The 22109-nt window shown below is 37.7% G+C and overlaps 2 protein-coding genes across 2 annotated transcripts in view; one reads left to right on the forward strand and one right to left on the reverse strand.

Moving 5' to 3' along the window:
* The first annotated feature begins 14964 nt into the window (after nt 1-14964).
* Nucleotides 14965-21351, forward strand: LOC306877188 (dnaJ homolog subfamily C member 3-like). The gene is made up of 12 exons (XM_079428773.1): nt 14965-15184; nt 15714-15824; nt 16005-16129; nt 16224-16298; nt 16825-16977; nt 18408-18589; nt 18885-19004; nt 19683-19788; nt 19891-20011; nt 20234-20366; nt 20454-20602; nt 20680-21351. Exons 1-12 carry the CDS (start codon nt 15103-15105, stop codon nt 20838-20840), a joined length of 1518 nt encoding a protein of 505 aa, XP_079284899.1. The 5' UTR covers nt 14965-15102; the 3' UTR covers nt 20841-21351.
* LOC306877186 (UDP-glucose:glycoprotein glucosyltransferase 2-like) overlaps nt 21320-22109 on the reverse strand; it is a 33599-nt gene continuing 32809 nt past the window's right edge. Inside the window, exon 40 of the mRNA XM_079428771.1 lies at nt 21320-22032. Within this exon, the coding sequence (XP_079284897.1) occupies nt 22010-22032 (23 nt within the window). The 3' untranslated portion in view covers nt 21320-22009. The remainder of the gene's footprint in view (nt 22033-22109) is intronic.

The following is a 22109-nucleotide window of genomic DNA, read 5'->3' on the forward strand; positions in this document are numbered from 1 at the left end:
GCACACCTGTTTGTTTCATAACTGATGAACTTTGAACTTTTACTGAACGGACTTGAGGTGAATAAATGGTACTATTGTCTTCTGCAGAGATGCTTTAGTTGAAGTTTCATAGCTGACAAACTTTGCAACGTTGACATTGAACATGCGAATTAACAGTGAACTGAGCTGAATAATGACACTTTTGTATTTTTAGTGCTTTGGTACTGTTAATACTGAAGCTGCTAATATAGCGCTATATAAATAAATTAATTGGCTTGACTTGTTAGTTACTGCACATTATGATGATGAGTGCTGGTACTGGTTGCACGTTGTGCTGTATTCTGATGTCTGTCAGAGCCACTACAGCTGTATAGAAATGCCAGTATATCAATAACATCACTTCTCATGAACAAGTACAATGAACAGTCAATGGGTTTAGATACCATAGACAGTAAAACAAGTTGGAAATTCTTTGGCTTACAGAAAATCCCCAAAATTTTATAAAACCCTTGCATTGGGGAGAATGAGAAAGGTGTAATTCAGCACCACAAGAGAAAGACTGCCCAAAACTAATTTACGTTTATGAGAAGTGAGCGATGTTGAGTGAGAGAGGCCCCTCCAAGTACCAACAAAACACAGGAGGATTATTGGGTACGAGATAAAATACGCTAGACATTGGGACAGGCCATGAAATTTTAGAGAAAGATTTTTTATCCCTGCAAAGATCAGAGGCACTAACCAGATGATGAAACAAATAAAACAGGAGAATTTGACTGAATGGTGAGTTCTGTACCAGATAGGATAAGAAACCAAAAGGTATCTTTCAATAGCAATGCATGCCATGAAATACAGACCCACAATCAAACAATACTTATATGAACTCTTTGATTCCCTAGACTCCCATTGGGTTGTTGATATCAACACAAGAACGATCTGTAACAGATCTGAAAGAATCAAATGCATCACATAAACTGAAGCAGCACGATTAGACTTGATGAGAAAACACAATGCAAACAGGGTCAAGAGGACGACTGGAATCTCAATGATACATAAAATCCAGATAAACACTGATTCTGCATGCTCCACTCTAGAGTACACAGAGCCGGTGATGTTGAATTGCGTCATGGTCACACAAAGTCTCGTCAGTCGGCACTGAAATAATAATACATTTTACTATGAAAAGAAACAAAATCCTACTGATTCATGATTTCTGACTGATGGTGTCAGATAATATCATACAAGCCTTGTTAATTCCAGTGAAAATTCACATACACTGTAAAAACTTTTACTACGATTTACTCAATTTTTTTGGTGAAACATTTTTACACTAAAAAATATTGAGTAAATGTTAAAGGTGTGAAATCATTTAGTAAATATAATTAAAATTCTTACGCAATGCAATAGTAATTCAATAGTAAATCCGAAACAAAAAAATTTGAGTAGATTTAATTTATATGCTGTATATACAATGTCCTATATTTACTTTTATATTTTTAACTGTATTTACCATTTACTCTGTTAGTACTTTGCAATAAATATAACAAAATGATAAACAAAACACATTATTTTAATTAAACATTTATTTGTCAAATTTGACCATAACTCCAATTCAACCATACTTTGCATCTGACAACTTGTTGAATACATTTTAGCCACTGAACTGTGGATACTTACAAATATACAAAATCCATCAAAAATAATATTTAAAATTGTAGACATTAACTTTTACTTGCCAAATTAGACCAATGAAAAAAGCATGTCATTAAAGGGTTAGTTGACCCAAAAATTAGAATTCTGTCAATAATTCCTCACTCTCATGTCGAACCAAACCCCTAAGACCTCCGTTCATCTTCGGAACAGAAATTAAGATATTTTTGATGAAATATGAGATCTTTCTGATCCTTCAAAGACAGCAAGGGTCCTAACATGATCAAAGCTCAGAAATGTCGCAAGGGTATCGTTAAAATGGTTCATGTGACATCAGTGGTTCAACCGTAATTTTATGAAGCTACGAGAATAATTTTTGTATGCAAAGAAAACTAAAATAACTTTATTCAACAAATACAGTTGAAACACTGTTGTCACATGGACCATTTTATCGATGTCCTTACTGCGTTTCTGGGCCTTGAACTTTTAATTTCCCTTGCTGTCTATGGAGGGTCAGAGAGATCTCGGATTTCATGAAAAATATCTTTATGTGTTTCGAAGATGAATGAAGGTCTTACAAGTTTGAAACGACACGAGGGCGAGTAATTAAATTAATGACAGAATTTTAATTTTTGGGTGAACTCTTTAACTCTAGTACAACCTGGTATACTTTGCAAATGACAACATGTTAAATAAATTGACATTTTAGCCACTGAACTGTGGATGTGCAGACTTACAAAGAAACAAATTTCATCAAAAATTACTTGGCCTTACAAAAATTAAACGGCCTGAGGCTGAGTACAATTAAAACCTAACATTAAAGGAACACTCCACTTTTTTTTAAAATAGGCTCATTTTACATCCCCTAGAGTTAAACAGTTGAGTTTTATGGTTTTTGAATCCATTCAGCCGATCTCCGGGTCTGGCGGTAGCACTTTTAGCTTAGTTTAGCATAGATCATTGAATCGGATCAGACCGTTAATCTAATGCGGAGTTCCAGACAGATATATAATATAATACGATATAATAGTTAGAAGTATAATATAAGTATACAATAACATATATTATTTTATATATAATTTCTGTAGAGACGTTATTTCCAGGTCCAATACATGGCTGGTTTTGTGCACGTCAGCAAGTCATTGACATATTTATTTGGGTTTATCCCTATTTTTCCCAGTCTTTGAACCATTTTCACCTACATTACTTATTTTAGTGGTGACCCCGAATAGTCGACGATTCGATGCTTCGATAGGAGGAACCTGATTCGACTCCCAATCTCACAGTCGAATATTAGTGGAGTGTTATGATCATGCCATTTTGGATATATGGGGGTGCTCAAATGTCTGATTTCACAAATAACTACCGGTTTTCTCCCAATAAGTTAATATATAGCCTAGTAAGATAATGCTGCAAAAAAGAATCTGAAAAGAAAGAAGCTTTTAATAAATATTTTAACGTGCGTAAATAAATCCATTTTCTCTGTGTGTTAACGTCAGTAATTATGACTGTCCAATGTCTGACTTTACTCTTGGTAACGTATTTTGCCCCGCCCCCAAACATATGATTCGACTATCAGTCGATTATCGGCAAGACTCGAAAATTCCAATTTGACTACGAAAATCCTTAGTTTTTTTTGTCATTTAATTTAGAAAGATTTTATTTAAAAAATGTTCTGCCCTTTTTATTTCACTTATATACATACATATAAAGAGTAATAAAGTGTACAATAAAGTACAATCAAAACCTTATATTACAATCACATTGCACGTAATCTGCCGATTGTCCTGCAGGTGACCTCATTACTCTGTCTTCTTAAGGTGCACAAGTGCTTTACGATTACTCCAGAGTACTCGTAAATCTACGATTATTTTCAAGTGCTACTTAAGTTACGATGCGTTTTGGAAACAGACCGTAATATTTAGATCAGTCGTACGATTGTTTTAATAACTTCTTAGGCTTACGATGCTTTTTGGGAAACTTCTTTCGTCTGAAAGAAGAAAGTCATATACACCTAGGATGCCTTGATAGTGAGTAAATAATGGGCTAATTTTCATTTTTGGGTGAACTAACCCTTTAAAGTTCTTGGGGTATTGCAGGTCCAAGGCATATGGCAATCCAACAAGATAGCAGCAGGCTCTGCTAAGATCACCAAGTTTGTTAAAGCCAGCTAATTCCTCTTGAGCACAAATAGGTGGATCAGCAACATCTTGAAGACACAAATATAAAGAATAACAGGTTAGGGCTAATATTCAGCCTGTATATTATAAGACAAGGACACAGATAATATGGTTCATATCACCTGGAGAAGGTCATATCTTCAAGGTGCTACAAATCATGACTAAAAAGTCCAATCTCAAACATCAAGTTAAGCTTGTTATAAACACAAGCCCCATCAGAATGGTCACGTGGGAGACATTGCAACAATATTCTTATTGAACAGTGGAATTTACTGTTGGAAACTATATTAGCCATGATTCTGAAAAGACACTTTTAATCAGAGTATCACTTGCAAAGATTTTGAATGACACCAACTGTGGAGGAACTTACAAGACTGCCAAATATTATCTATAATTTGAAATAATTATGATCAAAGCTTTGTTGTTTTTAAAGAAGTAGGTGACATCCAATATGTAGGTGACGTATCTTCAGTTCTTGTCTCTTTGAGAGTAGATAAAAACAAATAGGGTACATACATACATAGTCTGCCCCCCCCCAAAAAAAATTGGAATTTGCATGCCCTGCTATAAATTATGACTGGTTGATGAAAAACAAGCTTATGTGGATTCTACACATTTAAACAATTCAGATAAGGTATCTAGAATTATTTATGGAGCAGATAAAATACATAATTTATTAATCAATTATTTTGACCTAATCCTTTTCTTTATTTAAAGGCTGAAATGTGAGGTTTACCATTTTATGAAGCCTTATTAAAGTTTTATTTAAACATTTCATAAATGTTATTACATAAACGGTGTCAGTCATGTCATGTCTTGTGACCCGTGTTTCTACATTTATAAATATAATTATACTGAAAGATTATAGGAAACTGCACTTACCTCCTGCCTTGAAGTTTTTGGATGAGGACGTCAATGCTGTAAAACAAATGTTCAACAGTTTTGCCATGAGATTTATAACTTTACACTTCAAATTAATAACAATAAGGTAGTGGCTGACTGCCCTTACAAAAATTAGCCAGTGTCACAACAACACAACGTTTACTGTAGTTAAACCATGGTAAACACAAGTTAACCATAGTATCAAACATTAATACATTAACCATATATTTACCATGGTATTTGTGATAAAACTGTCCTATACAAATGGTAATCAATCTGCCAAAAACATGGTAACTACACACATATGCTCATCACAGATAGCAATGAAGAAACCGGCTCGGCCCCTCTCCCTCATACACGGCACGCTGTGCTGCATTAAAACAGGAAAAATTGGCTCATACATTTCAAGTTGCCGAGTGTCACACACAGGCTAGGAGACACGGAGTAGTATAGTCAGTACAAGGGTTTATTGGAACAGGTGCAAGTGAGAATACTGAGAGGTGAAGCGGGGGCAGGATCCAGGAGGTGAGATCAGCGGTGTGCACAGCCGCGGGGAGGATTGGTGCTTGGAGGTTCCAGGAGCGGTGGAGAGCAGGAGTTCTGTGGGGAAGCAACACAAGGTTAAGTCGTCTGGCTAGGTTCGGGTAGTGAACGGTAGACCGGACGAGGATGGAGTGCTGGCGGTGAGTGGATATAGTGCTGGTAATTAGCAGGTGGCAGGTGCGAGGAATCAGAACTCAGGTGACTGTGATCTGGGTAACGTGGGTGCAGGTGACTGTGATTCTCTGACATTGAGCTGCATCCTCTGTATTTTAGCTCAATATTTGAGTCTGTCCTCGCTGCAGCCTGTAGCACAATGGATGTTTAATGCGCAAAGTGGGGCTGTCATTAAAGCTAATATTAAATGTAAATTAAACTGTAATTACGATATATATAGGTGTTTCACAGGCTTACACAAATTATAGTATACTGTGATTTTAAACCAGTAGTGCAGGCTATTCAAACTTTTTTTAAGCCAAGATGGCGTAGTTTTAAATGAAGGAGTTTATTTTTTATTAGTTTGATTCGTTTTGGAAATACAAATCTACAAATACAAATCTGACAGCCCCACTTCTTCCCCCAGGCAATCAGGCTCCTAAACTCTAACTCTGTGTCATAATATCACTTGACTCCATGTAATATCACCATATCAATAAGCTATTCATAATTTTTCTCTACCTCATATTGCTGCTATTCAAATACCCTGTACAACTTTTTGCACATTCCTCTTATTATTATTTAAGTCAACAACATACTGACCTGCACATTTATATTTATATTTTTTATCTTATTTTATTTTATGTTTTGTACTTCTCCTTCTTAATATTTGTATTCTATATAATTGCACTGTCCTTGGAGCGGACCTGACCTACATTTCACTGCTGGTTATACCCTGTATAATTGTGTATGTGACAAATAAAAATCTTGACTCTTGAAAACTCTTGAATCTACTAATTACAATTTTGTTTGTTCTTTATGAAAAAATGGGTTGTATTGTCTTGTTTTTTCTTCTTCCCATAATAGTCGTATAGTTCTGTCAATAATTAGTTCATGAATCAAATATTATTTTTCTTTCTCACTCTCTGTGCGATAGGTCTATGTGACAGAATATAAAAGTTATAGGCCTACTAAAATATGCGGACATCTTTTTAATATCATATAAAAATAAAAAGAAGAAAAACAATCCCGGGTTATACCGGGTTTTTACAGTCAATCCTATGTCCTACAAATAAATACACACAGGGTCGGGGACAAGGTAACAAAGATGACAATTTCTATTTTTATGTGTTATTCATATGCAAGTTAAATCCCTGGAGATAGATCTAATGGCTAAAGACATACCATCATTTCTGTTATGAGAGCTCTCTCTCTCTCTCTCTCTCTCTCTCTCTCCGAGTGTTTTGTGTTGTATCATCAGACAATGATGTTACCTGACTGAGACATTATTAGCGAGGCAAAGTCTTATTACAAATTTAATGTTTTTTTAAAAATTATTATTAGCCTACTGAAAATGTTTGTAATAGCTATATAAACAAAATGGATCGGCATTAATTTAATATCCCCTATGAAATTTAAATAAACATGACGGATGCAATCAAAAAATATCTTTATAATTAGCTATTTACAGTGCAACATCTGCATATGAAGAGTTCATTTGCAAAAACAGCAGTGGTGGTCAGTAACAAAGTAGCTTTACTTCGTTACTCTACTTAAGTACATTTTTCAAGTATCTGTACTGGAGTAGTTTTATTTTGAGTAACTTTTACTTTTACTTCACCACATTCCAAAGCATAAGAGCGTACTTTTTACTTCACTACATTTCATAAAGCATATCGTTACTCCTTAAAATACATCACCTGCTCCGAGATGCAGAAGCGGTGTCTGATTCATGAACAAAATTAAGCGTAGCTTTAGTTCTGGCAGGTAACGTTAGTGAAGCTCGCATCAGCTGACTCTCAGCTGATCCCCATCTGCCTATAGGAATACGACACCTATCTAAGCATCCATATATAAGCCCGTCAGTATTATCAGCAGTTTTTGCATTGCTCAAAAGCTAATTACCCTCCTCCATCCCCAACTCCTCCTCTGTTAGTCAGGATCCAGCCTTCTGATGCTCTTTTGAATCAGACAAATTCTAAAATGTGTACATAAAATTACTGAACTTTAACAATATCTGCACTACTTTGTTGGTTCTGTTCTTTTTACATTGGGGGGTTATCGATGCTCTCCCTGCTCTCATCCATGCTAGGCTGCATGGATGCACAGGGAGTTCTTGCCCAGAACAGAACCATACCGCCAATCCAAACTATATGCTAATTGTCAATTATCTTTGACGCTAATGGTCCTGTTAAACCGATTCGCAAATCGCAACACGATTCATTCACGAATTGGAGTGATCCGATTGCAGCTGTTCTCGAGTCGGCAACTCACTGATTCAAATGATCCGCTTAGAGCGAGTCTCCAGTGAACTCAACTCACAAGTAAGAACTGGGAGATCTTGTGTGAGCACGCAACTGATGCTGTGAAAAGTAAAATGTCATGTACTAATGTCGAAGTTTAGGATTAATTATTGTAACTGAAAATCATATTTAGGTCAAAATAGTGTTAAATTTAGTTGTTTGTGAACTAAATCTGCTGTAAAGGGTGATCTATTTAAGCCCACTGAAATGCTTGAATGTGTCACGGTACGCCGTGAAAAGACGAGGTCGGGGTCCAAGTGCAGGGAAGGTGCTCTTTAATTGAAACAAAAAAATGCCAACACTGCAAAAAACAAAACAAAAACAGGAACGGGATACACCAAAGGCAACTAACAACACAATGCCTGTATCCCTTGAGTTGAATCCACACTAACACAATAACACTTAATTTAGCCAGGCAGAGTAGCGGGAGTGTGGTGCATAAATAGTCCGTGGCAATTGGGAACAGCTGTGGGTGTAATGAGTGGGACAGGTGTGTGTGATGTGACAGGTGTATGTATTTACATGAGATGAGTCCAGGAGGAAGGGAGATGGTGACCTCTCGTGGCGACAGGGAGAAGCGCAGGGCCCGGACTCATGACAGAATGCAGACAGATCAATGTCAATGTCTCTATGTTTTAGGTCAAATAAAGAAACATTACATTAACACAGATTAAATAAAATAACTCATGCACATTCATATTTCCCACAGCTGTACCGTTAGCAGTTTTATTAAAATGCTACGCATTTAGCCCTATGTGACCTCTGTTAGTTTGATATTGATGTGATATTGTTTAGATCAACTAGCTGAGTAGACAGATATGAATGTTTATTCATAACCACACTGAAGATAAGTAAATATTGTTAGCTGATGCTAACTGTCTAGCTAACGAGCTTGCTGGTGCTAAGTTGAGTTCAAGTTCAAGTCAGCTTTATTGTCAATTCTTCCACATGTACAGTACATACATACAGAGAATTGAAATTGCATTACTCTCAGACCCTTGGTGCATACAGTTAACATTTAACACGTTCAGATACAGATAATACAGTTTATACAGTGTACAACTATACAAATATACAAATGAGGATATTGTAGAAAAAAAAAAAAAAAATAAGAATTAGATCGATAAGTGGCATAAGGCGCATGGCAGATAGAGTGCAAAACCAGTTAAATAGAAACAACACTGTGTAGATATATTTGTAGTGCAAAAGAGCTTATCAGTCTGAGGACATTGTAGAAAATAATAAAAAAAAGAGAGATCGATAGATAAAGTGCATAAGGCACATGGCAGAATAGATGGAGTGCAAATCAGTTGAATGTACAACAAAACTGTGCAGATTTGTTTTGTTTTGTTATGAGTGTAGTGCAAGAAGAGCTTATCAGTCTGTTAAAGTGACTAGTTCGGATAGCTTTTTGTCAGACTATCCGAAGAGGTAATTTGCAGTCAATGTTGGATGGGTAGTGATCAGCCAATGCTGCACAAGTGACAGGTGCCGGTCACAGTTTGTTGGTCGTTGGTGGGGGGGGGGGGGGGGGGGTGGGGGCGGGGGGGGGGGGGGGGGGGGGGGGTGGGGGCGGGGGGGGGGGGGGTGTCACAGAGTCAGAGTTCCCAGTGTGTTGCTGTGTTAAATGGGGGTGAAAGAGGGGAGGGGGGGCAAGGACGGGAGGGAGTTCAGCTTCCTGACAGCCTGATGTATGAAGCTGTCCTTCAGTCTGCTGGTCCTCGCCTGGAGACTCCGCAGTCTCCTCCCTGATGGCAGCAGACTGAAGAAGCTGTGTGTCGGGTGGGTGGGATCGCCTGCAATGCGGAGGGCTTTGCGGGTGAGACGGGTGCTGTAGATGTCCTGGAGGGAGGGGAGAGAGACACCAATGATCTTCTCAGCTGCTCTCACTATTCGTTGAAGTGACTTGCGGCAGGATGCGTTGCAAGCGCCATACCACACAGTGATGCAGCTGGTTAGGATGCTCTCGATGGTGCCTCTGTAGAAGGTGCACATGATGGGGGTCGGTGCTCTGGCTCTTTTGAGTTTGCGGAGGAAGTAGAGACGCTGCTGTGCTTTCTTGGCCAGTGCTACAGTGTTGTTAGTCCAGGAGAGGTCCTCTGTGATGTGCACACCCAGGAACTTGGTGCTGCTCACTCTCTCCACAGTCGCACCGTTGATGGTCAGAGGGGCATGCTGAGTGTGTACTCTCCTGAAGTCAACAACAATCTCCTTCGTCTTCTTCACATTCAGAGAAAGATTGTTGTCACTGCACCACCCGGCCAGGCGGCTCACCTCGCTCCTGTAGTTTGTCTCATCTCTGTTGCTGATGAGACCCACCACAGTCGTGTCATCCGCAAACTTAATGAAGATGTTGGAGTTGTGTGATGGTGTGCAGTCGTGGGTCAGCAGAGTGAAGAGGAGGGGGCTCAGCACACATCCTTGGGGGGCCCCAGTGTTCAGTGTGATGGTGCTGGATGTGTTACTGCCGACCCGTACTGCTTGAGGTCTCCCGGTCAGGAAGTCCAACAGCCAGTTGCACAGAGAGGTGTTGAGCCCCAGCTGGGCCAGTTTGTGAGTGAGCTGTTGAGGGATGATTGTGTTGAATGCTGAACTGAAGTCTATGAACAGCATCCTGACATATGAGTCTTTTTTCTCCAGATGTGTGAGGGCTGGGTGGAGGGCAGTGGTGATGGCATCATCGGTCGAGCGGTTGGACCTATATGCAAACTGGAAGGGGTCCAGGGAGGGGGGGAGGACAGACTTGATGTGGTGCAAGACTAGCCGTTCAAAGCACTTCATGAGGATGGGAGTGAGTGCTATTGGACGGTAGTCATTGAAGCAGGATGGAGATGACTTCTTAGGGACTGGAATGATGGTGGTAGCTTTGAAGCATGTGGGGACAACAGCCTGGTTTAGTGAGATGTTGAAGATGTCTGTGAAGACCTCAGTGAGTTCCACTGCACAGTCTCTCAGTACACGCCCAGGAATGTTGTCAGGACCCGGAGCTTTGCGTGCATTGATCCTGCTGAGGGATCTCCTCACACTGTCCGGGGACAGCGTCATCACCTGGTCGCCGGGAGGAGGTGGAGTCTTCTGTGCAGTGGTGCTGTTTTGTGCCTCAAAGCGAGCAAAGGAGGAAATCTTTAGATATAAAGTCCAAATATTTTTATTCAACCACCTAGATAGATTACATCTGAGGGAAAAAAGAAAGGATGTGATCTCCAGAGCATGGTAACTACAGTAATTATAAAAGTGGGAAGTGATGGCCTCTGGGGGCATTTGGCCAGGGGTGTTTTTACACCACAGACAATGTTTGAGAAGAAAAAAAAATATACATATACAAATATATATATATATATATATACACATATATATACATAAATATAATTATATTTTCCTTTCCATTTTGAGCAGTAGAATTATAAAAATATGTGCTAATATAAAATTTAATTAAGTAACCTATATAAAATTGCAAAACAAATCTATCTATCAGTACTTTTTTACTTAAGTACATAAAAAAATGAGTACTTTTGTACTTTCACTCGAGTAAAATTGAAAAAGCAGTACTTTTACTTTTACTGGAGTAATATTTTATAATACGTATCTGTACTTTTACTCAAGTACTTGATTTGTGTACTTCGTCCACCACTGAAAAACAGATAACTATGTTTTTAACAATTCTCAGAAATCATGTTTCTTCATTATGCATTCAAATTATCTCATTCAAACTGCAGTTGGGTTATTTTGACTAGGTTAACCCCCCCCCCCCCCCCCCCCCCCCAGCTAATTAACAAAACACAATAAAAACATAATAACATAATAAAAAACATGATTTTTGAAAATGTAAAAATAAACTCTTCATATCACAGTGCTTATTGTATCCTTATAATAATGGATACAGCACTGATGTGGGCATCCAGGCGATAACATATGAAATGAAAAAAAAAAAAACAAAAAAAAACTTTGAAGTCGCCAGTAAAGACAAAAACATCGTGGATGAATTTAGACATTAAAGTTTTTACATTGTAATGCAATGTAGGTCATCGCGTATTGTAATGTAGATCAAAAACCCTTAATTGCTACATGTACTGCTTGAGACTTCACTTCGACTAAGTTGCTTTGGATAAAAGCATCTGCAAAATGATTAAATGTAAATAAAAATATGAATTTATTTGGACCTATGCTGTATAGCATGCACATAAACCATCCACTACGTATTGGATCTGATCCAGTACGTCATCGTGCTACAGGATGCAGCGAGGACCTCTTGGAATATTTGGTGGTTTGAAAACAAACAAACAAACTACAAAGTCACAGTGATTCTAGAATTGCCCCTTCCAAAAAGTAGTTAATAGTTAGCGTTACTATAGAACAGTCAGGCTGCAACCGCATTAAAAAATTTACACCGAACATTTTGTGTACCCGAAAACAGCCAATATTTCTTTAACTTTTGATAACGGACAACTTACCAGTATTTTAAAGAAGTCTTAAGGTGGTTTTAGCCTCAGTTTTCTTTCTTCTTCTTCTTCTTCTTCTTCTTCCAGTTTTCTTTCTTGTGACCAGCAAGCAGATTCCTGTAATTGAGCGCGGTCGTTGTGGTCACGTGATCACAAACAATAACCGCGAAACTTACTCAGTTTTTTAAGTCGATGCAAAATACAAAAAATAAAATAAAAAAAAATTGATAGAATAAAAGCAGTAATTTCTGTTCTTACAACTAACAAGTTTTATTGCAACATTCTTAGACCTGCGGCTCTAAGGTCTGTAGCCATGAAATCATTTGAAAAACTGGTTTTGGCTTATCTGAAGGACATCACTGGACCCTTACTAGACCCCCTGCAGTTTGCCTACAGAGCAAACAGGTCTGTGGATGATGCAGTCAACATTGGACTGCATTACATACTGCAACACCTGGATAGACCAGGGACTTATGTGAGGATCCTGTTTGTGGACTTCAGCTCGGCCTTTAACACTATCATTCCAGACCTCCTCCTGCCCAAACTAACTCAGCTCTCCGTCCCCACATCTGTCTGTCAGTGGATCAACAGCTTCCTGACAGACAGGCAGCAGCTAGTGAGGCTGGGAAAATACACATCCAGCACCCGTACGATCAGCACTGGAGCTCCTCTCTGTACACTAATGACTGCACATCTAAACACCCCTCTGTCAAGCTCCTGAAGTTTGCAGTCGACACCACACTGATCGGCCTCATTCAGGATGGTGACGAGTCTGCCTACAGACATGAGGTTAAGGAGCTGGTGCAGTCTTAACAACCTGGAGCTCAACACGCTCAAAACTGTGGAGATGATCGTGGACTTCAGGAGAAACCCCCCTGCACTCCCCCCACTCACCATCATGAACAGCACTGTGACTGCAGTGGAGTCATTCAGATTCCTGGGCAGCACCATCTCTCGGGACCTGAAGTGGGACATTCACACTGACTCTATTGTGAAAAAGGCCCAGCAGAGGTTGTACTTCCTTCGCCAGCTGAGGAAGTTCAATCTGCCACAGGAGGTGCTGAAGCAGTTCTACTCTGCCATCATTGAATCTATCCTCTGCACTTCAATAACTGTCTGGTTCAGCTCAGATACCAAATCTGACCTCAGAAGACTACAGAAGGTAGTCCGGACTGCTGAGCGAATCATTGGTACAACCCTCCCCACTCTCCAAGAACTGTACTTATCCAGAGTGAGCAAAAGGGCTGGTAAAATCACCCTGGACCCCTCACACCCAACACACTCCCTCTTTGAACTGTTACCGTCTGGTCGACGCTACAGAGCTCTGAGCACCAGAACGACCAGACACAGGAACAGTTTCTTCCCTCAGGCAATCCATCTCATGAACACTCAACAATAAACGTGGAACACACAATTATAATACACTATCCATTCACCACACTCACTAATTTTATTTTTATTTTCTCATTTCTAATTTGCACATACTTGACCTGTACATACATAGTTGTCTATATTATATATTGTGTTTTTGCTGTTTTGTACATTGCCTTTTGGTTAATTGTTGTTATTCTTTTATTATCTGTGTCCTGTCCTGTTGCTGTCTTTCTGTTGCACTGTGGAGCTTCTGTCACTACAACAAATTCCTTGTATGTGCAAACATACCTGGCCAATAAAGCTCATTGTGATTCTGATTCTGATTAAGTAGAACAAGTACATTTGAGATAAAATAAACTGTGGGATTTTTACTCATTAATTTTGGTAAATCCAAGTCATCTTAAATGATATTCAGAGATTTTATTAAGTTAATACAAGTTTTTATTTTTGTAATATTTACAAAGCCTCTTAATTATTTTTTACAGTGTATGAGCTGGACATGATCTTACCTGGAATCAGACTGTAGATCCACTTAAACCACTGAAGATGCTGCTATACGTCTAAATAAACTAGCAAAACGTCACTTTAGAGAGTAGTTTATTTCAGTTACAAGACTCTAAATAATTAAACTGGAAATGCTTTTTTGGTAAGCTCCATAAAGATGGTCATAATATTTAAGCAATATGTTTTTATAAGCTCTGAAAAAGGACCACAAACAATGCCACTGATTTCTAAGTTCATGGTTATCACGTCACTTAAAAGGGAAAGCGTTTTTTCAGTCAAGTAATGGCATGACAAGACTGATAAAACGCTTCCATTACATTTCGGTTTCAAATATAAATAAATGATGCATTTCACCAGTTGTCACTTCAGCAATGCTGTCTGTGCCTGCCTCTTTGTATGCTATTTGATTTATCTTTGAGAAAACTACATCAACAACAAAGATTCTTCCTGATTTTCTCTAAAAAAGTTTTTTTTTCATTGATATGATTTTTTTTTCTTTGATTTGATATGTCTTCAAGTGTCTCATTATTTTGAAACTACAGAACCAAAACAAAACACATGTTTACATGACGAGTTCCTCAGGCTTGGAAGCACTGGTAGCCTACAGCTGGCTGAACGGTAGAAAATATGTAGAAGAGAAAGTAATTCGAAATAACAAGTTAATATATCACACTAGCCTATAATGATGCCCTTTTCTGCCACAGTTTATCTCAAGAATCATGCTGGGAAGACATTTACATGTAGCCATTTACAGACGGCAAAAAAAAAACAATCCTCTGACAAAGTCGAAAAATACAGTTCTACATAATAAATGTCAATGTTATATTGTAGACACACGTCTTATATCAGCCCCTCCACCAATGTGCACGCTCGCTCACTGCTGCGCAAGCGCAAACAGAACCAAAATAATGATGCCGTGGCTAGCCTCAGTTTAACAGGGCGCGATGGGCGGGGTTTAGAGAGATATCAGCCAATCAGAGTGCCCCACGACCAGTGGGCATGATGTCCGCTGGCCTGACAGCTATACGAATGTCCAGCGTGTTTTTAGGAACTTTACACGTTAATTCAGTGATTTGACGGAGGAAAGAAAAAGTAAACATGGTTGCCATAAACCTAGTGGCGCACAAACTACTAAACTACGTTCCTTTTTTACTAGTTTTGATCGATCTTCGATACGACGGTAAGTGGTCAGTTCTATTGTTTAAGAAATGATTTTTAACCAGTTTTGTATATTTTCATCTTCATTGCAGTTATTTAGAGAAATTGACATTGTTGAATAAAGTCAATGAGACATGAAAAATCCCAGCTGTTTAGATATGTACACGTTACCCGTGAACTACATGGAGAACAGAAACACACTGCTGAGGATCCAGTTATCTGTCAAGCATGCTTTAAACCTTAATAATGGTTTCTTTATATAGTTTTTGTGATGTTATTTTGTCTATGGCATTGTTTTTTATATTGTAATGCTCTAAAGAAATACTGTGATTCCAACTAATCTGGTCTTCCTGACTCTATTGTACTCTACTCGACTCTAGTGGACATGGTTCGAGGCATACTATTGCCATACTAGGTTACTGTACACTAATGTGCACTACTCTAGTGTGCATTACTTCTGCTGAATACATGGTTCAGGTATTGCATGTATTCCTTATTGTGCTATGTGGTTCATCTACTTAAAACGTATTTGCCTTTCATATGTATTGCAGGAGTTAATGGTGGGAAGGATGGTGGTGTTGAGAATCATCTGGAGATGGGGAAGAAGCTTCTGGCCGCTGGACAGCTGGCAGATGCTCTCTCTCACTTCCACGCTGCTGTTGGTAAGTACTGGATCTTTTTACATGAGAACTTAAATGAAATCTTGTGTGTAATGCATTCTTTTCCACACAGTGCAGTTTCTATGTAAGCAACGTGTCTAGATTTTATCATATAAAATAAATAATATGCATATAAAATATATACACACACACCACACACACTTTTTTCTTTTTTATTATCAGATGGTGACCCCAAAAATTACATGGCATACTATAGGAGAGCAACTGTGTACCTTGCCATGGGAAAGTCAAAATCTGCATTACCAGACTTGAGCAAAGTCATCGAACTTAAACCAGACTTCACATCTGTGGGTTCAGAATCATTTCACACTGTAAATATGTACAACATTTTCATATGATTTACCAAAACCTGTGTAACCAGTGTTTCTTCTTAATTAACAGGCGAGGCTTCAGAGAGGAAATTTACTGTTGAAACACGGCAAACTTGATGACGCAGAAAGTGATTTCAAAAAAGTGGTGTGTAATATTTGGTTAGCATTAGAGATGCACTAATTGGACACCGGTTATTCATTACCTGCCATCTTAAACTTGTATAATAACACCCGAATGTGAATTGATTTCTGCAATTTTAATGTGTAATCCATTTTTTTGTAGCATATAGCTCAATATTAAAACTGCAGAAAAAAATATATAGCAGATAAGGTTAGTATTGGTTGAACATAATGCAAAAATACAGGCTGTTTCTATTGGCCTCAAGTTTTCTGATCAGTGCACACCTAGTTATCATGCCCACATAAATCATAAAAAGAAAATGTCAGTACATTCTATATCACATTAATATGTAACACCTATGAGGAAACAATATTTAATTAAGTCTCCCGAAGTGCCCTCATCCTTCTCCAGAGTATTCTTAGTTGGGTGAGTCAGTGGGGTCATTACTCCAAAGGCTTTGTTTAACCTGCACAATTGAACTGTTCTGCTGTTTTGACACTTGCTTTCTGTTCGTTGTCTTAATTGTGACACTTTTCTTTTTGTCTTTTAGCTCAAATCAAACCCAAGCAGCAGGGAAGAGCAGGAGGCACAGAGCCAGCTGAAGAAATCTGATGAAATTCAGAGACTGGTGGGCCAGGCACAGAGCGATTTCAATCACAGAGACTACGGCTCTGCTGTATCGCACCTCGACATTATCATTGATGTGAGTTAACCTGGATCAGGGTTATCATCATTAACTAAACCTAGAACTATAGCCGACAAAACAACGTATTTTTTATTTTTTTTAAAAACACTGATATAAAACAAAAAACCTAAACATAAAAACTTAAAACTAAATAACTAAAACTGATAAATGAAAAGTACGAAAAACTATATATGCATATTTCAAAAACATCAAAAGCTAAAAAAAAACATTACTGTAAATTCAATTAAAATGAAAGTGAAACCAGAAAATATAAAAATTAAATCTTATTTGAAATATTAACAGAAGCTATAATAGTACATTGATGACTATGAATTAAAAATGTGTCATCATTTACTCACCCTCAAGTAGTTCCAGACCTGTATGAATGTCTTTGTTCTGCTGAACACAAAGGAAGATATTCTGAAGAATGTGGGAAACCGAGCAGTTCTGGGGCACCACGGACTCCCATTCCACTTTTCTTCAACTGAATACTGTTTCCGTGCTGTTTTTTGATGTATTATAAGAGTTGGCAGGCAAAATTAAAACAGCTGGATGATAGATATTCTTCATTCTTTATGACAAACAAGATAATGTATAAATTGCAGTGTAAAGCGTTTATTATGATGGGGTAGAATCCACAGCTCAGTACTCACTATTCAATACTCATGAGTACTTTAAAATAGGCTACTTTTTTACTCTTACTCGAGTAGTTTTTTGGACAAGTACTTTTACTCTACTCGCACTACATTTTTTGGAAGGTAATGGTACTTTACTTTTACTTGAGTATATTTTTTCAGTACTCTTTCCACCACTGCCCATAACAGCCTGGTTACAAACTTTCTTCAAAATATCTTCCTTTGTGTTCGGCAGAACAAAGAAATTCATACAGGTTTGGAACTACTTGAGGGTGAGTAAATGGACACAATTTTCATTTTTGGGTGAACTATCCCTTTAAAGTAACAAACTTAGAAAGCTCACCAGAAAACTGATCCAAAGAAGTATGTCCCAAACAACACTGATCTATATATGATGTTCTCTATTATAGATCAGTGGTCCCAAAACTGTTATATTTCGTAAATAACAATAATAAAAAAAGACAATTTTGAAATAGAACCTAATTAAAAATGTTAAGGAATCTATTTTAGTATAGCAATGATACTAAAATAACATTGCCCTTGATTTTATGTCCCTCTCTTTACTAACTCAAATGTTTGAATTGACCTTAGAGGTTCCAGTTTACTGTAGGTGAACCAGGTGGGGGTTTTGTCCTGGTCCACGAAGGGATTACTTATGCTCAATAAGGGCACTCTTTGTTCAGGAATGTCATCATGTTTGCTTTGTAGGAACTGTAAACAGAACAAATATCAAGTTAACTGCCAATAGCAAGGTATTCTTATTAAAAAAACAAGATTTGTCAAATCCTTTTTATTTGCCTGTCATATTTTCAGACATGTGTTTGGGATGCGAACTCCAGAGAGATGCGGGCAGAGTGTTTCATTCAGTTGGGTGAAATGGGCAAAGCCATCAGTGACCTCAAGGCTGCTTCAAAACTAAAAAGTGACAACACTCAGGCTTTCTACAAGCTCAGCACCATCTATTACAACCTTGGAGACCATGAGATGTCCCTCAAGTAAGACAACATGTAGTTATTAATGCTTTAGGTCTGGGAGTTTGGAGTTCATGTATGCTACAAAAGCATTCTAAGTCTACTAGCGTATTGCACAATATAGACCTTAACTCTGTACTGTCTTCTATGTTTTAATAATAGTATGTGAAATGAAATGCAATATATGCAAAGATAAATGTACAAGTGCCACATATGCTGCATGTCCAAAGTGAGCGGATTCCAGTTTTCAGTTTGGTTATTTTGATTTTGTAATAAACCTTTAGCAGCTGGACCCATGCTTAATAGTGTTTTTTTGCAGTGAGGTGAGGGAGTGTCTGAAACTAGACCCGGATCATAAGCAGTGCTTCAGCCACTACAAGCAAGTTAAGAAGCTCAACAAACAGATACAAACTGCTGAGGAACTGATCCAGCAGCAAATGTATGTCCCAATATTGCTATATTTAAAAATAAATAAATAATAATGTATGACATGGTAAACAATTGTTTTTAAGAATATAACATCAACAATAATCCTAATAATGATATTGTGATCTAGATTATTTTTCAGATTTTTACCCATGTTATTTTTTTATTGTTTTTATTTTTACATAATATAATACAGCCATCCATTTTTCAAACTTGTCCTATGCAGGGTCACACATTATACCTAAATATAACATAACATAACACATTTTAATTAATTTATTCATTAATTTGAATATAATTAACTAAAAATATTACGTACTATCATTCAAAAGTTTCCAAAGGCTGCATGTATTTAATTAAAAATACAGTCAAAATAGTGATATTAAATATTTTTACACTTTAAAATAACAATATTCTATTTGAATATATTTTAATGTGTAATTTATTCCTGTGATGGCAAAGATGAATTTACAGCAGCCATTTCAGTCTTCAACATTTCCTTCAGAATGTGCACTCAAGGATTCTTTTCCAGGATTCTTCAATAAACAGAAAAGGCAGTTTAAAAGAACAGTTTTTATTTTAATTAAATTATTTACTGGCGCTTATGATAAATTTAATTGAAACACATCAAAGTGAATGTACATTGATAATCTAAAGAAGCTAATGCATGATTGTTTTACTAAATCCCCAGGTACAGCGACGCAGTTAATAAATATGAGTCTGTTATGAAGACTGAACCAAATGTTCCTCAATTCATACTTAACGCCAAAGAACGCATGTGCCACTGTTTGTCAAAGGTGAGACTGAGCTCCTTGACCACAAGGTGTCGTTATATACCAAAGCATACACTGCATCTGAGTGTAACTGATGTGAGTGACTATTTTGATCTTATTCCTCAGGACCAACAAACTGCTAAAGCCATCTCCGTGTGCAGTGAAGTTCTGAAAGCAGACCCTCAGAATGTGAATGCTTTAAAAGATAGAGCAGAGGCCTACCTCCAGGATGACCAATACGAAGAAGGTAGATACGGATATTCGGATGCTTAAAAAAAAATTAAAAATAAAAATTGAGCCATTGCAACAGTTTTTATAAATAACTGGGTGTTGTTTTATACATAGGATTTACAATTAAAATATGATTTAAAAAAATAGTTAAGTATTCTTGGCAAATTGGCTACTTTTAATATTTTTTCCTCAAGATTACTTGATTAGGTGAAGTGACAGAATTGTGTTCTTTTTGCAGCCATTAAGGACTTTGAGAGTGCTAAAGAACACAGTGAGAACGACCGGCAGATCAAGGAGGGTCTGGAAAGAGCACAGCGGCTCCTCAAACAATCCCAGAAGAGAGATTACTACAAGATCCTGGGTGTAAAGAGGTTAGATAATACATACAACAACTCTGCGGAGGCCTTATACTCATTTTAAAGTAAGTAAACATTGTCATCCAACTGCTGTGGTTGCAGAACCGCCCAAAAGAAAGAGATCCTGAAAGCATACAGAAAGCTGGCGCAGCAGTGGCATCCAGACAATTTCCAGGATGCAGAAGAAAAGAAAAAGGCAGAGAAGAAGTTTATAGACATCGCTCAAGCCAAAGAAGTCCTCACCGATCCAGGTATATTTTAGTGCCACATTTGTTGCTTCTCGGTTAATGTTCTGTGGTAACAATCCAATTCTTCTGTTTCTCTGCAGAGATGAGGAGTAAGTTTGACCAGGGTGAGGACCCCATGGATCCAGAGAGTCAGCAGGGTGGGGGGCATCACCACCACCACTTCCATGGTGGCTGGGAAAACTTCCAAGGATTTAATCCTTTCGGTTCTGGACCTTTTAATTTCAAATTCAATTACAACTAAGGACCTAGGGCCTGGATATGTGCTGGTCCTGCTGGAGTAAGCCTAGAGGAACTGGCACCTTCTGAACCCGCCCACAAGGCACGGCTCTGACAAGACAAGCACCTTCAAACACCGATCTTACGCTATCAAGTGATCCCGTTTGCTAACGGTCATTCTTCGAAGCCGCTCCTATACTTTCAGGGATCTTACAATCCAGAGCGCAAGATTAATAGACAAGCAACGTCTGTGAGCGCTGACCTTTTCATTCCCAAGAATAATATGTACATAGAAAACAATGCTATTTTTCTATGAATCAAACTATGCTGTAAATAAGGAAATAAAGAGATATGAATGCTTATTTAAATTAACATTACTTTTTGGTCTGTTTTTACTATGACTGAAGATCATAGCGGCGTTTAGATTTAAACATTTGTGCAATCAACATTTAACATTAAAATGAATGAATTTAAATCACCCAGTGTATCATAAAAGACTTTTCCCCTTTCAGAATAAAAATATCACTTTATTCCTGAGAAAATCCACATCTTTGAATATCAAGGCATAGAAACAAATGTGTACAGAGTCAATGATGCAATATACTTTGACAGCAATGAATATGGGAATCTGATTTCCCCCCCAAAATAGTTTACAATTGTATGGTTTATTCTGGAAATATACTGTATATCTTAGAGAGTTCTACTTGGTAGTGTTCAGACTTTCAACGCCAATTTAAAAGTGAATTTATTACTGAGACCTTTGTTTTAAATCAACAATTTGCAATCACAGATACCTTTCATTTGAAAACACTGACAGTTAAAACGTGATGACAGAATATTTAGTGAAACTATGAAACAGTATAAACATCTATAATCTTATCTGAAGGAATGTACACAATATTGACTTGTTTGTCCCTCATAAATATACACCAGTGCCACTGATGTTTCATAAGATGGCCAAAAATATCAGATAACACTGCAATTGTTTAAAATCGTTTTGTCAATTATTTATAAAAAATTATACAGTTTACATCTTGAAGTCAGAGAGCATTCAAACTAAACCTTCATTCAATGTTATGAAGTCCTTTAAAATGTTTCCTTGTATTTCCTCAGTGTTCCTGTTGTGGAAAACATCTCTGTATGGTTGAGTTCAAGATTCACAGGGAGATAGGTGCATACATGAGCACTCAAGTGCTAAAGTTCATCACGTCGAGTGCCTGTTAAAATACAGATGGTGTTTATGAACTGATTTATACACAAGGCTTACTAGAAAAAAAATCATTTTAGTGATGAC

Source organism: Barbus barbus, assembly GCF_936440315.1.
Source record: "Barbus barbus genome assembly, chromosome: 11".
NCBI classification, from domain to species: Eukaryota; Metazoa; Chordata; class Actinopteri; order Cypriniformes; family Cyprinidae; genus Barbus; species Barbus barbus.

Excerpts from the sequence above, each read along its gene's own strand:
- LOC306877188 (XM_079428773.1), top strand. The coding sequence starts at position 15,103 with ATGGTTGCCATAAACCTAGTGGCGCACAAACTACTAAACTACGTTCCT. Across the intron at positions 16,978-18,407 it reads ACCTCGACATTATCATTGAT|ACATGTGTTTGGGATGCGAA; the intron begins GTGAGTTAACCT and ends TCATATTTTCAG. Across the intron at positions 20,012-20,233 it reads GGATGACCAATACGAAGAAG|CCATTAAGGACTTTGAGAGT; the intron begins GTAGATACGGAT and ends TTCTTTTTGCAG.